Genomic DNA, 16340 nt, shown 5'->3' on the forward strand with positions numbered 1-16340 from the left:
GGGTATAAAAATTGCCAGAGATTGTCCTACCGTTTCGCACCTATTATTTACAAATGTGTTTATTATTCTTCAATGCCACAATACACTCTTATCGTGCTCTTGAAAATGTCATAACTTACGGTTATGCAAGTCTTCCTGTTCTTTAGCCCTTCAGGTTTGGCAAAGCGTAAACGATGGATGTCCGGTACCGAACCAAGTAAATACTTGGGTATCCAGATGGGATTAATTACTAATAAGAAGTTAATTCTTTCAGTTGTTTCTTGAAAAGATGAAAGCGAAGTTGGCTAAGCTAGAAGTCCTCGTGTCTCTCCCAAGGTGGTAGATATAGACTAATTCAATCTGTTCTGTCTTCTATTCCCATTTGTTTGATGACCTGCTTTAAGGCACCAAAATACATCAATGGAAACTACATATGTATAACTGGGACACATTATGCCAGTCGATAGGACGGCTAGGAATTAGGAATCTGGAGGTTTTAAATGATGTGTTGTTAAGTAAACAAGACTGGACACTGCTCACATGTCCGAGAAACTTGGCTCAACAAGTACTTTCAGGAAAATCTTGTCAGACAACATTTTTATAATGTGAGTCCAAGGAATGCAGAATCATGATTATGGAAAAGTCTAGATGCATGTCGAGATGGTGTTGACATGCAAATTTGGAGAGGTGATTGGGTTGGGATAGAGGCAAACTCCTTTCTCTTATTTTCAGATAACCAGGTTGGAAATCAAGGAATGAGTATTAACAAAATCATACATCCAACCCTTAAAACTTGGGACTACCACCGTATTCTACAAGAGCTTGTGGAAGGATTGGTGACGGAGCCGGTTAAACGAAGTTTTTCTCTCTACCAAGGCAGAGGCATAAGTTTTCAGTAAAAAGCGCATACCATCACCTGTGGAAGATAAAATATGGGAACTCGACTCCCAAGGTAATGGATTTAATTTGACGGAACTATGGAACATGAATCTGTGTTTTTCCCTGGAAGTGTTGCAAGAATGCTTTACCTTTAGGTGTTGAACTGAAAAAGAGATCTATGAGAGTGAATGATTTATGTTTCATGTGTAATTTGGAAGAGGAGACTCTGGATCATTTATTTAAGGACTGCTTTGTTGCAAAAGCATTATGGTTCAGTTGTCATTCGAAAGTTCGGACTGAAGAAGTTCAAGGTTCAATAGTAACAATCGTGTATTCAAAGGGAAAATGGTTCTGACGAGGACAGATTAAGGATCCCTGCGTATATAGCACCAGATAGTCTGGAAACTTAGGGACGACAAAGTATTCAAAGGAAGTCAACCAAGCCCAGGTAATGCAATCTATCAAATCGACTGCATAGCTCATAAGTGTTTTTGCGTAACCATATCCGACACTAAACTTGGTCATGAGCAAGCCTTAACCTCTCCATACAGCACAACAAATAGAATAGAATAGAACACCTTTTGCATAATCACCAAACAGGAAATGATGCTTATAACTTATTCTTGGCTAATTATTAAACGGGTAACAAGTTAATAACAATTACAAGTAAATTTAAAAACAGACGTTTTCTGCATATTTACACGAGGTAAATTCTTCAAAACCTAACAAGTTGAGGTGCAAGAAGAACTTGCACATTAGTTCTTAAATCTGAATTTTCTGAATGTTACCTATTTACAGATAGGTCCAAGAAATTACCAACAACTTGACGTAACAATTCTCATAAAAAATGGATTATTTACCATCTTCAGCCATGCCGATTTATGAGATATATGCTTTAACCAGATCTGAATAACTGCACACCAGACCTGTTCTTGGACATGTAATTTTACCATTGTTTTTCTCAGCCATTTCTTTCAGAGCCTACCACACAAGTGACATCACAATAAGACTTTGAGAATGATATAGGTAATTTACATTCCAAGACACGAAACCTAACATCTACTTTCATCTATACTCTTAACTTTAATTCAATCACATTACTGAACTTTTATAACAAATTAGGTCACTTACGCCAAGTGAATTTAACAAAAATGCTGACTTCGAATGTATACATGCGTGGCTTATTCCTATGTCATCAAGATAATGCCCAACCAACATTTTAAGTAATTTCTTTACCAGGTGTGCATTCTGGGTTCATTTTAGAAAGGAAAACAAAGTGTTCTGTCAGTAAAAAAAGAACCCAATGTATGCACACTTGGTAAATATTTTAGGCACTATAATTATGAGATGTTAAGAACAAGCCACATATTTTAGGCATTATCTTTATAAGATGTAATGAATAAGCCTCGTTATGCATACTAAGTCTGATTTTCTATTAAACTTAACAGAATTAGCAAAAGTGGCCTAATTTATTAATAATAGAAGTTCAGTGATGAAATTAAAAGATTGAGAACTGCATGAAAGTTGATGCTAAGTTCAATAATCTAGAGTGTAAATTACCCAGAAATATGATTAACATGAGTGAAGAAAATGTAAACAGTTCTGAGGTCAAATATGAACCTTAGTGCTGTAGACATAGCCATTAGGTAAGACTTGTGGTGGGTTTTCAGTATCCATCAGCTCTTTGGTTATGTAGCAAACAAGCTTCGAGTGATGCTGCTTGGAATATGGCAAAGGCATGGCCAACTTCCGGAAGCTGTCCTGTGACAATGGGTCCTCCTTGGTGCAGTCATCTTCGTAACAGTATCTAATCATATGTCAATCGAAAAATCATGTTTGCCTGAGTACAAAGAAGCTGAAAACTTAAGATTATAACTTGGTTGGAAAAAGCATTTAACATGAAAACTAAAATTCCTGTATCTTCTCCGTAAGTTGATTTAATGAGCACTCTGCCGACACGGAGGCTGCTAAGTTGGCAGATAATATAAGTTAAACAATAGGTAGTTATGTAATTGCAGTTACAGCAAGGATACGGAGTTTTCAAAGCAGACAAGCCCACTTGTAGATAAATAAGCAGCAATGGCTCCAGAGTCATGCCATATAACCTGCAGAATTCTTGTTTAAACTGATCCACCAGGAAGTCCCACTGCTTAGGTTCAAACAAAACCTGATTAAAAGAATTGTATGAGCTTTGTTACAACCCCAAGCGTTATTAGCTCTCACAAGACTATCATACTGCAGCCTTAAGGTTGTGCTTGGTAGAGTGAAAAGGTGAGAGGATGTTAGAGGGCAGAAAAGTGGAAAGATGTGCGGACTTTTCAAACTTTGAATTCTAGGAGCTTGAGTCACATCTTTCGTGAAGGGAACAGATGTGTGTATGCCTTTGCCCAACTAGGGAGTAATTTTCAAACATCCTCTCCCTCATATTGTAATTTTCTCTTAGACTGCTTTTGTATTTGTAATTCCCCTCCTACTACTGTTATTCCGCTACTTGAAGTGGATGCTAAAGGGGTTATTTTGTATCAGATGAAGACTTAGTTGTTTTTTATGAATGCAGTTCCTTTCTTGACCAAAAAAAAATAAAAAGAAAAAAAGAGAAAGAAAATGAATTTTTAGAATGCTTGGTAGGAAAGAAAAGGGAGAAAAAAAAATAAAGCAGTATCATTTTTTAAACCTCACAACAAAAGCAAATCACTCCAAATTGGAAAGAAAATATGAAACAAATGAATGGTACGAGCCATGTGCATTTTACTGGATATTTACAAATTCATCTATCATGTTTTAGAAAGTTAAAATATGCTGTTAGTCCCTGTACTTTTATAGAATTTGAGATTTAACCTGTATACTTTAAAACTTAAAAAATCAATCCTCCTACTTTTTCAATTTAAAAATCCTAGTTCAATCATTATCATCGTTGGTAGTTTTCGTTAAAATATGTCAATTTAACATGCTTATTTTTGTCAATCAATATCATATACCACGCAAAATGACAGCAGCCTAAGCATCATGCCAAATTGATGAAAAATACTTACAATTTTAATGATTGGACTAAGATTTTTAAATAAAAAAAGTAAGAGAACTTAATTTTTACCCTTTTAAGTACAAGGACTAAATCTCAAGTTTTGTCAAAGTACAGGTGCTAACAACAGATTTTCTTTCCTCTCATTTTTCAATCATATCAGGCAAGAGGTGGAAAGAGGCTATAATGGTATCTTAACTTAAAGAGGCTAAAATGATAAAATAATATACTTTCAATTTTCTTTCCTCATTTCTCAATCATATCAAGCAATAGGTGGAAAGAACATTATTTTTCTTTCCAATTTTCTATCATTCCTACAAACATACCATGGAAAGAAAGCAATAGGATTGTTGAGCTGCAGAACAAAATTAGGCAAAAAGATGTAATGCTCTAAAATAATAAAATTTTAGCTGCATTATCCAAATATAAAATATTAGTGCCAAAAACAAGATGTTGTCTATTACTAATGTTCCACATTTAAAGGATTGTTTGTCAATTATTGTTAGAATGTGAGCAAATACAAACAATCAATAGCAACATTAATAGTCTCTGTTAGTTTTATCTGATGTGGCAATTAAAAAAATCCAACTCTAAAAGACATGTCAAAATGTTATAGGATCATTCCTTATGAATGTTACCCTAATATCCACGCAATTAGACTTAAAAGAAAACAAAAGAAAACACAATATTGTCAAAACGAGACCAGACAGACCAGATGAAAAAAGAACCAAAGGTCCAACCGTGACATATAATTGAAATAGGTGGAACCGTTTCAAACCAGTAAAAAAACTGGTTAAAAAATTTCAAAAAAACCAGATTATTTATTTATTTTTAATTTTTAATAAAAATTTGAATCTTTTTCACTATGTTTTCCTTTATTTTTATCTTCAATTTTTTGTAAATATATTTTTTCTTTTTCTTTTCCAAGTTTCAATATTTTTATGAAATTGTTTAATTATTAATTTATTTTTAAAATTTTTTAAAGTGGCTGAGCCATCTGGTTCAACCAGGAACCAAAGATCCAACCAATTCGACTTCTAGTTCTTACAACACTGGCAACAAAACAAAAGGGTTATGGCATCTCGAGGTTACCCATTAACCCACCCAAAAAAAATCAGTAGCAACAATGTGAAACCCAATCAGCCGCTCAAAATCTGAAATTCATCATGAATGGCCCCAATCCAAACTGAAGCAACGGCATCAACAACCCAAAATCTGTGTGAAATCAAGTTGAAAGCCACTGGAAATCTGATCAGAAATCCGAAATCCATCATTACCAACCCTAACTGCAACTCAAAGCAACCCCAATTGGAAACCCTTGTTTTAGAAATCCCAAATCACGAAACCCTAAACCAACCCCTGTTTTTCAATTTCTTGTTCAAAACTAAAACCCAAGCCCATGATTTTGGAGACTCCAAATCATAAAATCAAAATCGTGTTTTCAGACCCCAAATTTCAGAATTGAAACCCTCAGCACTTCATTTTTCCCTTTTTTTGCTTCTCCCTTAGCCAGTAACCAATCTACAAATTTATTCATTTTCTTTTATTACAAAATGGCATGGATTAATCAAATAAAGAAAGCTCAATCATACGCCATGTGTTTCTTCTTTTAGAGTTGGATTTTTCTTTCTTTTTAATTGCCATGTCATATAAAACCAACGGAAACTATTAACACCGACTAACAGTCCTTATTTGCTCAATTCCTAATATTAGAGGAACTAAATTGCTCCAAACCCTATAGTACAGAGAATTTAGGGGTATTTACACCTTTTCTTTTGCTCTGTATATTACTAATGTGCCACATTTATAAGGTCATTGATGATGTAAATCAAGCAATTTATATGCTTGATTTTTGCGTCGATTACTTCCTGTTCTTTCATCTTTAGCATTGTAAACCAGTCATTCCACTAAGCATAACAAGCAAATCAACTAACTTGAACCAGTAGTCTATTTAAAAGAGGGATTAAATTCACCTTGTATTTTGCACATTCAGTGTGGCTTCTAACGGCCAAAGTTGCCATGACTCGTTGAAATTCTTTCAAATGAGTTGCTCCCCATGGGGAAAGGTACCTTCGAGCGTACGAAATAGCGCGCATGTAGTTCTCAGCTCGTACCAATTCAACGAATTCCTGAAGTCTCAACTGGAACTCGAATTTGCTCTTTCATAAAAGAACAGCAAAAATGATTGAATCTGAGATACAATACTAGATACAATCTGAAATCGCAGGTCAAAATGTTTAAGGGTGCCCACATAGTTTTTATAGCAAGTATTAAAGAAAATCTATATTTAATGAATGCAGTTAAGAGAGAAATTTAACATAGCATAAGGCTGATAATCCAAAATCACAGCTCAAGTATCTTTAACTCTTAGAGAATTGTGGAGGTTAAAACATCAAGTGGAACAAAGAGAGGAAAATGATCATGATAACTAAGAAGACACAATGAATGAATGCATACCTTGGATTTCTTCAACCTTGATTTGTTATCTGCACACCAGGCAAGGGCAGGACCCACCTCTTGATTTCTAAGGCCATCAATAACCTTCTTAGCTTCTTGGAAAACATCAATATCGACAAGTTCCTGGCACAAAAACATTCAATTAAGTATGAGCATATTTGTAGGCAAATGGTGATGGAAAAGATAATTTTATTTATTTTTATATAAAGACATGTTTACTTCAAAGAAAACAGCAGAATCTTGGTTAAACCAAGCTAGTTCTCTAGAGAGGTTGCATGTGATGTGAAACTTATGAACAGCCGTAACTTCTAAATGTATGCTAAAACAAGCATAAAGCCTCTATTGGACCTCCACAGTTATTACGAGGAATTAATTGGAAACTGTTGTGAAGATACCGGAAAAGATGACAAGAATGTTTTCAGTGATGAGCATCTAAGGAAAAAAAAAACTGTCCAGCCAAAGCTAGATAACTGATGAATGACAAAACATTCTAATTCAAAAGGTTAAAACATGTATTTAATATAAAGAAAATACAATGCCATCCAGATTCAATGTAATCCTGCTTGTTAGTCCTATCTTATTCTCTGATTATAAGAAAAGGCAGAGCATACTTTTAGTGGCTAACTCCATAGAAAACTTATGAAATTAGAATTGAGAATTTGTGTATACATTTCATGTTCATGCATTTCACCATGTTATTATCGTATTCAAGGTATTTAATTTATATAAATTTGATACCTTAATAATATATATATATAGGTTTGGAGACATGGTATATGTTGTGTTAGTGTTATTTCTTCATGTCAGGTCTAACATTGTCGTGTCTATATGAAATGAAGCAAGCATGTAAATTACCTGTATGTTGCTACTTTCTGCCAGCTTCATTGCAGAGTCATAGTATGACATACGCGACATGTAGTCCACAAGGACCCGCTTCAATCGCACATTATTCCATTCAGAAAGGTTCTCAGCATCCGCTGAATCTAAGTGATCAAGACGAGCACGGCACCTATGAGCTTGCAAGTTCTCTGCATGACTCCCCTCTTCCAACTGGATGATAAAGAACATATAGACTTTAGTAGATCACTATGCATTAATGACTTAAGAAGGACTACTCATTACTTTGGATAATAAATTACTAAAACACAAAATACAATCCAGTTGCTCAAATACGAAGAAAAATAAATCTACCATGACTACTAAATACAGCGGCCAACTAATCTGCAAAGGTTATACTTGTTAAATTGAATAAATTATTGAATTACGAAAAATGCCAATTGATAAACAGATATATGTATGCGCGCGTATGTAAAGCAAAAAAGTGAACAATATTGGCAGGGGTTTCTACAGACCATTACTTAATTTAGGTTAGACAGTTTTGCAGTTAAACATAATTTATCCCCAAATCCAGTATGATAAGATTCAAAACTCTTTAACTTATTCGATATTTCAACTTTCCATACAAATTGACGAGTTTTAGATTTATTCTTGCTTTAATTCTACACATTCATATCATCAAATTTAAGTGAAATTGTCAAATTTTCAACTTTCATACAAGTCCAGCTCTTTTACACCGAATTAATTATTCTCTTCATTTTCATAAAAATTCATTAATTTTAGATCATATAAAAACACAGCCATTTTTCACTCAAAATATCCAAAACTACTTTCTGCCTTTTAGACCTCCAAAAGTTCAAAGGAACATAATTTTGCTAATTCCAATACAGATCAAATTAAATTAACTTAAAAAGAAAGAAAAATAATTAAAAAATAACAAAAAAAAATCTCTTCTTTTACCTTGCGCTTGATGCCCTGCAAACGGGAAACAAGGGAAGTGAGACTCAAAATGGCATCGTCTTTGGATATTTCGTCGGAGTCAGCCACGTCAGTGACGCTTGAAATAACGGCAGAGACTTCTTTCTCGACTGTTCGGTGATTGGTTCGGATTGTTTTCTTGAAATGTTCAAAAGGAACACGCAAGAATTGGTGCTCTAATTTTAACGATTCCGTTAGATGGCTCAGTTTCGAGGACGGCGCCGTGTTCGATGTGACGGTAATTGCGGTTGTCGTTGCTGCGGTTTCGGGGCTTGTTGCGGCATTCGAACCGCTACCGTTTGGAAGTGGATCGATTTCCATTCGAAGGGGAAAGAAACCGGTTTGAGTAAGGAAGAGTGGAGACGAGAAGAAAGGAATGATTAGTAGCTTTCATACGGTGATGTGGTGAAACGACAGCGTCTTTTACGATAAAGCAACTGGATCTGATTGTGGACCGAGCTTTGCCAAAAATTTTCTATGGGATAATTACAAATTAGCGGTTAACATTTACAATTTTTTAAATTTAATTTTCATTTTTTATTGAGTTAAATTTATCAAAATATTAACTAAAGCATTAATTTTTTAAGTATATGATGTTGACACGATATAATTTCTCTTATATGTCATAATAACAAATAATATAAAAATGTTCAAAAATAAAAAATTTAAAATTTTTTTAAAAAATTTGTATGAAGCACCCATGGATTGCCTTATAGGCTACCATGTTTAAAATTTTAATATTTTCTCTTAAAAAAAACAACAATTCAGCTCTTTCTAAAAGATTGATAGCTTTTCAAAAAAAAAAAATTGATAGTTAAATTCAACCCTTTTTTAAAATATTGAAGGTCAAATTTGGCTAAAAAAAAAGAACAAGGGCCAAATAGATAATATGTATAAACATTAAGAGCTCATTTTGTCATTGTGCCTTTTTTATACTAGTCTAATTACAAATCGAGGAAGTTATTAATCAACAAAGTTTGAACCTTTGTCATCGAGTGCCAACAAGAAGCCTTAACCCCTTCAACCAATAGTATGTTTGGTTCACTGAATCTTATATTACGTCTTGTAATAAGATTTCAAAAATGCAAGGTTATGAGTGGAATGTAAAATTAATTTACTTCGATTCACTTGGCTAGAATGTAAGATTTAAGTGTTTGGTTGATAAAATGTAAAACTGTCACTATCATATAATTTTGTCTTTTACAATTTCACTTCTTTAACATTTTTTAATCTCAAAATTTTCATAGAAGTATAATAATTTAATAAATTCATTATTATTACACCTTAACTTTATCATATGAATTTAATTAAAAACTATTGAACTTTAAAATTATGACAAAATAATTCTTCGGTGTACGTGTATTGAACAGAGAAAATTACAAATAGATATAAAACGTGCAGTGTACTACTGGTATAATAGGTCTACTTGTAATATTTATATAAAATATACAATGGAACACCTTGCAGAGTATCCCAGTGATCGAATCCATAAGAGATCGATAAAAAAAATTGAATTCACAGCAATAAGAATGCAAGATAGAAAGTCTAAATAGTTAGTACTAAACAACCTATAGTACGACAAAACATAAATAGAATGTTTGAGGCTAAACTAATATCTAAGGACCTAATTATAAAGATATCCAAAATTGTAAAAGAGATAATCAAGACAAAATGGTAGCTGGTTAATTTCCATGTTGATAATTAACTTTTAGACTAGGAAATTTAGTAGAATAATTTTCTAATCGAATTAATTAATATCTCTCATCTATAATTTACTCAATTTACAATTTAGTTCGATTTATCTCTCGATCTAACTTAAACTAAATAGGGACAATTGAATTCTTACACAATAAGATTTCCTCTTAATCTCCCTTATTTATATTTTCATCTAGAGTCGTCAATTTTAAGTTTTGGTTTTTATTCAATTTAGTCTAATTATTCAATTTAGTCCATAAACCTTAAGATAATTATTCAACATTTCAATTAACCAACTACCTAAGAAAATTAGTTCATGATTATCTTAATAAACCAAAACCCTATCATTTTCATGTTCATTTAAGCAATTAAATAAAGCGAAAATTAAAAAGGTTTAGAAATTTCTTGAATTTGGATTCGATGAAGTCTTTGATTTGATGATTTTGATGGAGTGAGAACATAAGATTCCTCGTTTTGATTGTTTGATTGCAAACTTTGAATAAGGAAATCACTGAAATCTATTAATATTTAATGTGCAAAATCAATGGAACAAGAAGAGAAAATTGCAAAAAAAAAATTAAGGAAAATTGCAGCAACCTAAAACTTCAAATTAACCTAAAAACTAAAACTAAAGAGATCCCTTAAAAGTTGTTATAAAGTGTTATTTATAGTGCTTCTAATGTTAACCTAAAATAGACAAGATTGCCCCTATTTTAAACAACCAAAATAGCATGTTTTGACTGAAAAACCCTTTGTGGAATTTAGCTCGTCGAGCCTCGATGTTGCGACACCAAGAACTGGTGTTGTGACTTTGCAAATAGAATCCTCTCAGATCTACCTAGCAGCATTGGTGTCATGACTCTAGTTTTGGTGCTGCAACTCCGACTCTTTGAATGGCTAGACTCCTTCAACATTGGTAACTGTCCTCGATGTTGCAACTTCAGTAGCTTATTGTCATAACCTTGACACCTGATATCGTGACACCTAAACATTGGTGTCACGAATCTGTCACTAGTTCACCTATTGTTACTTCTCAAAATTCAACTCCCAAGCTGGTGGACAGTTTCAATGTTGTGACACCAAGGGTCTGGTGTTGTGACATCAATGGTAGCATCAAATTTTGTTCACGTTTTGGCCTAAGTCACCTCTTGCACAAGCTAGGATTAGTTGCTAGAACCCAAAAGGTAGGATTTTTCCATTTTGGTCACAAAACACACTAAAATACACAAATTAACTACTTAGACAAAAATCTAACAACTATTAAAAATCATACAATAAGAACATAAAATGCTTAAATACAAGCTCTAAATGTCAAAAAGGATTTAATTTATCATATCAAATTATAACAGATCAAATTTTCCCACACTTAATTCTTTGCTTGTCCTCAAGCAAACACATAAAACACAAGAAATAAGAAACATACATAGAGACGAACCTTGAGCAAGAATAATGAAAGTGATCAGTCAAGAGGTATATACAATATAGATGATTCTTTTAACATGAAATCCTAAGTATGATATCTAGAGAATTTAAAACTTCTAATAAATCAAGAGAGTTCACAAAATTACAAGATGAACGAGCATAGAGGTAATCATACATAATTACCTGTTGGAAAAAACGAGTTTGAAAACTGCAGCGAAAAATATGTTTTAGGGAAAACAAGAACTTGGTTGTGTTATCTAAACTAATAAACACTTAATAAAAAATCATACCTTTTGATTCATCTAGGATGAACGCTTCGAACAAATAGTCTTCTTCGCTATCCTTAAGCCGAGTGTGGGCTTGCTTTGAATACAAATTTTTTTCACAAAATTACTAGTAGGGTAAGTTTGCAATTTCTCTAAACTTTTAGGTCAAGTTGTAAATAAAAAATATATATCTGGAAATCTTTTGAAATAATTTCTTTAGAGAATTTTCTCTTTACAACTTTCTCTTGAATTCAAGTGTGTGTAAAATAATTAGCTATGACTCTCTTTATATAAAGAGAGTTTAGAGAGTTTAATTATGATTAAACTTAATCACTTTAATATTCAACTAATATAATACTTATCAAGAAAAATATTAGATTAAATTTAATATTAAATCTATTAAATTAATAGAATATTTATCTATAAGATAAATATTAAATTTAATTTAATATTAAGATAATAACTTTAATATTAAATTTATAAAATACTATCAAGATAAGTATTAAATTAAATATAATATTAAATCTATTAAAATAATATTATTTTTGGAATAGCTAATTTAAAATCAATTTATTCGGTAGAGTCCCAGTAGGAGTGTGATTCCTCCACTGTTCAACCGTCGAAGGGCCACCCGTCGACAATTGGAATGTCGTCGTCGTCGACACTATCATGTCCGGTGGTGCCATCTCAGGTGCACCCTCATGGCACCCCAAGTCGGTTCAACTGTTGTTGGTTTGGTTCAGTCCAACCACCGGTTGGAACGTTGGCTCAATTTCACATACCAGTTTCTGGGTCTCAATCTCGATTTTGGGTTCTCAAGCCCACTTTTCGATCTCAGGTCTAATTTTCAAATTCAATTACCCATTGGGCCAATTGTCTAACTTGAAATTTAATTTCCAAAAATATTATATTAATTTTAATTAATTTGATTAATTTAATTTAATTTAATCAAAATTAATTTTCTCAAAAATCACTATGATTTTCCAAATTAATTTTTCAAGAAAATTCTTTAATCAAATTCTTTAGTTGAACAAATCTCATGATTGCCTAATTTAATTCCACATCGAATAAATCGAATCAATTAAATTACTTCCAAAGTCATAGAATTTTCTTTTGATTCAAATGCAGTCCAATCAAGCTTTTGTTAAGCTAGCGGAGGGACCAATCAGACATATACAATTAGGCTCTAGTAATTACAATTATGTCCAGAAGCATTGTTTTGATAATTCACAATTTAGTTAATCATGGAGTCAGTCCACAAGAAATACCATGATTGAAAACTCCTTATTGTATACTCTTTAAGAAAGCAATTTACCCAACTGCTTTGTCCAATGACCTCGTCATGTGTGTGTTACTCTCATATGATATCATCGATTCCTTTGAGTTAAATCCATTCACTCAATAGAATCCTATTTTATCTCATTGTCACCATTGTGTCTTCTTAATGATTAATATGACCACTGTTAACAAATGACTGTGATAAATTGCTTGTTCGAGAACAAGCAACCCGTGGCCACGTTTCATATTTATCAATCCACACAATACCATCATTAACTCTTTAATCGAGCTATGAATTCCATTATTTCTAGTAAAGCCAACCATACAAAGTCATGTACCCAACACACTGGCTGTGGGCTCAATCATCTTTAGCATAAGCATTTTCTTATATCAAAGCACATGAGTTACATACACATGTTTAGTGGCTAACTCGGGATTTAGTTAAATCACACAATGAATGTCACAAGTGAATTAATTCATAAATGAATTCAAAATTAATTCAACTTGGGGACAGTCCAATGTATCATTCTTCCAATGAGTACATCTATGTCTCTACTCGTACAGCCAACTGTTTCGATAGCCAAGACTAGCCATCTCCCCAATTATAATTTTAGACGACATAATAATCCTTCTACGTATTTGAATCAAATGTTCACTTTGATTCTTTTACAGGAGTACGAACTCGTTTAGATTATCTACTGATGCAAGTTGTCTTTCTTGCAATGTAAATGTTGTTACAGTGCCACTTATCATCAGTTTGAACTTAGACAATCAATGAGCTATTATTTTCTTGTCACAATTTTGCTATGTATGCAAAACATGAAAGAAAGAAACAAAGGATATAACAGTGAAATGTGGAATTAAAATTTATTTATTTATTCATCGTTCAAATATATAGAAAATAATTACATGTTTACTATAATATGGACACATTTCCCATCATTACCGTCCTTTATTTAAATCCATCAAAATAATCTAAATAGATATAATGCAGGGAACTCTAGTCATTCATTTCTCACAAAAAACAACAAATTAAGAATCTAAAAATTTAAAAGTCAAGGTCATATAGGACTTCTGAGCTTGTAATGTTCTGAGGCTTAGGGACGATTCAGTTTCAAAGAAAGGATAGAGTCAAAACAGTTCAAGCACTAGAATCAGTTTAACACATGACATTATTCCCTAATCACCCCAAAATGTAGCCAATATCCTTCTCCTGCCTAACTCATTTCTCCAAAATTCTAGAGAGACTCAATTAAATTGCCATAAGCATAAAATCCTAGCAAAATTGTGCATTAACAAGAGAAATAAGATTATTTTCAACTTAGGGAAAATCTTAACATTTTTCAACTAAATCTATCTTTTTCACTCTTAATGTTTTTATTCATTCTATGCTCTTTTTATCACTCGCTATGCTTTTATCCCTTTCCATGTTTTTATTTAATCAAGGTTTTTCATTCAGCACATTAAAAATAAGGTTTTCTACTTATGGTATTGAATCAACTCTCCACTAGTTCACTCAAGCATACTATAACAACCCGTTTTTAGTGGTACTGAAAATGGTGGTTTCGAAAACCCGTTGTTCAATGATCGAGTCAATAAATATTAATAATTAATATTTATTAGTCTATTATAGTATTATATTAAATTTTGGTCTGGTAATTTGGTTGGTTGAATGTTTAATTAGGGTATAAGGATTAAATCATAAAAATTGTAAAATTTAATTGTTATCGAATTTTAAAAGCCATAAGGTTTAAATAGGAATGGTTCAGGGGTTTATATGGTAATTGAACCGTTTTCTTTAGTGGTTGGACGGTATATGTTAATTTATTAATATATAAGTTGAAAAAATATGTTAATAATATAATAAAAATAATGAAACAAAAACCCCATCATCTTTTCATTTTGTTTTGACCACCAAAAACACTAGGTAGAAGAATGGGAAGACATTATTGAGCTTGAAGAAGTATTCAACCATTGCATGGTATGAAATTCAAAGCCCATTTTTAGTAAATTTTATATTTTTGAGATTGATGTAGCCTAATCTAGCTAATCCAAGGATTATTTCGTAATACTTTTAAAGATTTTAAAAGCTACCATTAATGATTATTACATGTTCTTAATAGTAAATGGTAGATTTGTAAGCTTAGAAATGTTTAAGGACTATTTTGTAAAGTGATTGTTGATAATTTTACATTTAGGGAATCAAACAAAAAGTTGATGAAGTTGTTATGAATTTTTGTTAAATTTGAGGTGTAGAGGGCTGTAGAAGGGTCTATTTATAAATGAATCATAAAACAGAGCTTAAATGTGAAAGTTGTAATAGTTTCAGTTTTAAAGACTAAATTAAATAAAATGTAAAAGTTTAGGTAAATACAATAAAATGTTAAATAAAGAGTCATATGCATATAATTATACTTTATAAGTATTTGAAGTTGATAATTGAATTAAATTATTATATAGATAAATGCAGAAAAGAAAAAATTACTGAATAGTCCTTGGTATCGTGTTTGTTTTTGCTTTGGTTTAGGTAAGTTTGCATAATGTTTAAGTTGATTTATTCATTATCTTTGGGATTTAGTATGTATATGTATAATTTGTGATGGACATATCTATAATGTAATAATCTTGAATATTGAAGGTCTAAACTGTGAAGAATGGTATAATTGATTTTGATGATTGAAAAAGAAAATGGATACAGTTCAGTTCATGTGATAATGTTGATGATTAAATGGCTGGAAGTTATGGATATAAATTGAGGCCCGTATGAACTTAGTGAATAACTAGGATACAAATGACATGCCATTAGGGTTATTACCATCTCGAGTACTGGTCTTGGATGTTTTACCGATGGTTAAGATTCTATATTTATTACAGATTCTTCACAGCTTATGTGAGCAACATCGTGTAATGTTACCATCCCAACCCACAGCTCGTGTGAGTAGGGCCATATTCACAGTTTGTGTGAGCATTTATATTCATAGCTCATGTAAGCATTTCTATCACGAGTATCCAATGTTATTTGGCTATAGCTCATCAGGTAAAAGTAGGATTATGGAATGGAAATGATAGTAGGATTTGATTTATATGTGAATGGTAATATGTGTACCAAGTATGTTTGCTTGTATATGATAGAAAAGCATAGAAAATGTTTTATGTTTCAATTTTGAAGAAACAACCTTGTTCGGTTTGTGGTTTGCATAGGCATACCATGTTTCCTATTTATATAATTGTGTGTTCAATGCTTAAGATATATTAATGATGGGTAAGTTGTGTTAAATTCCATACGAACTTAATAAGCACTGTATTGCTTACATCTGTGTTGTCTAATTTCTTGTAGATCATCAGAAACTGCACGGTCGATTGGAATCAAGTCTGAGCTCACACTATCCATTTAACAACTCGGTAGACTTTTGATCATTTTGGGCTTGGTTATAAGTGGTACATAAATAGGTATTTTAGTCATGTGTATATGCAAATTTGAGATTTGAGTAGTTACTTTGGTGTGTAATTAAATGGCTACTTGTTGAAGT

At 32.2% G+C, this 16340-nt stretch overlaps 1 protein-coding gene across 1 annotated transcript; it reads right to left on the reverse strand.

Annotated features, from left to right (window-relative positions):
- Positions 1–1465: 1465 nt before the first annotated feature.
- On the reverse strand, positions 1466–8540 carry LOC107899768 (protein MAEA homolog). Its single transcript, XM_016825559.2, has 7 exons — positions 8132–8540; positions 7190–7384; positions 6335–6457; positions 5851–6036; positions 2892–3025; positions 2479–2665; positions 1466–1839 (listed from the first exon to the last, which is right to left on the reverse strand). Exons 1-7 carry the CDS (start codon positions 8468–8470, stop codon positions 1738–1740), a joined length of 1266 nt encoding a protein of 421 aa, XP_016681048.2. The 5' UTR covers positions 8471–8540; the 3' UTR covers positions 1466–1737.
- Positions 8541–16340: the final 7800 nt, after the last annotated feature.

This window comes from Gossypium hirsutum, chromosome D04 (genome assembly GCF_007990345.1).
Source record: "Gossypium hirsutum isolate 1008001.06 chromosome D04, Gossypium_hirsutum_v2.1, whole genome shotgun sequence".
NCBI classification, from domain to species: Eukaryota; Viridiplantae; Streptophyta; class Magnoliopsida; order Malvales; family Malvaceae; genus Gossypium; species Gossypium hirsutum.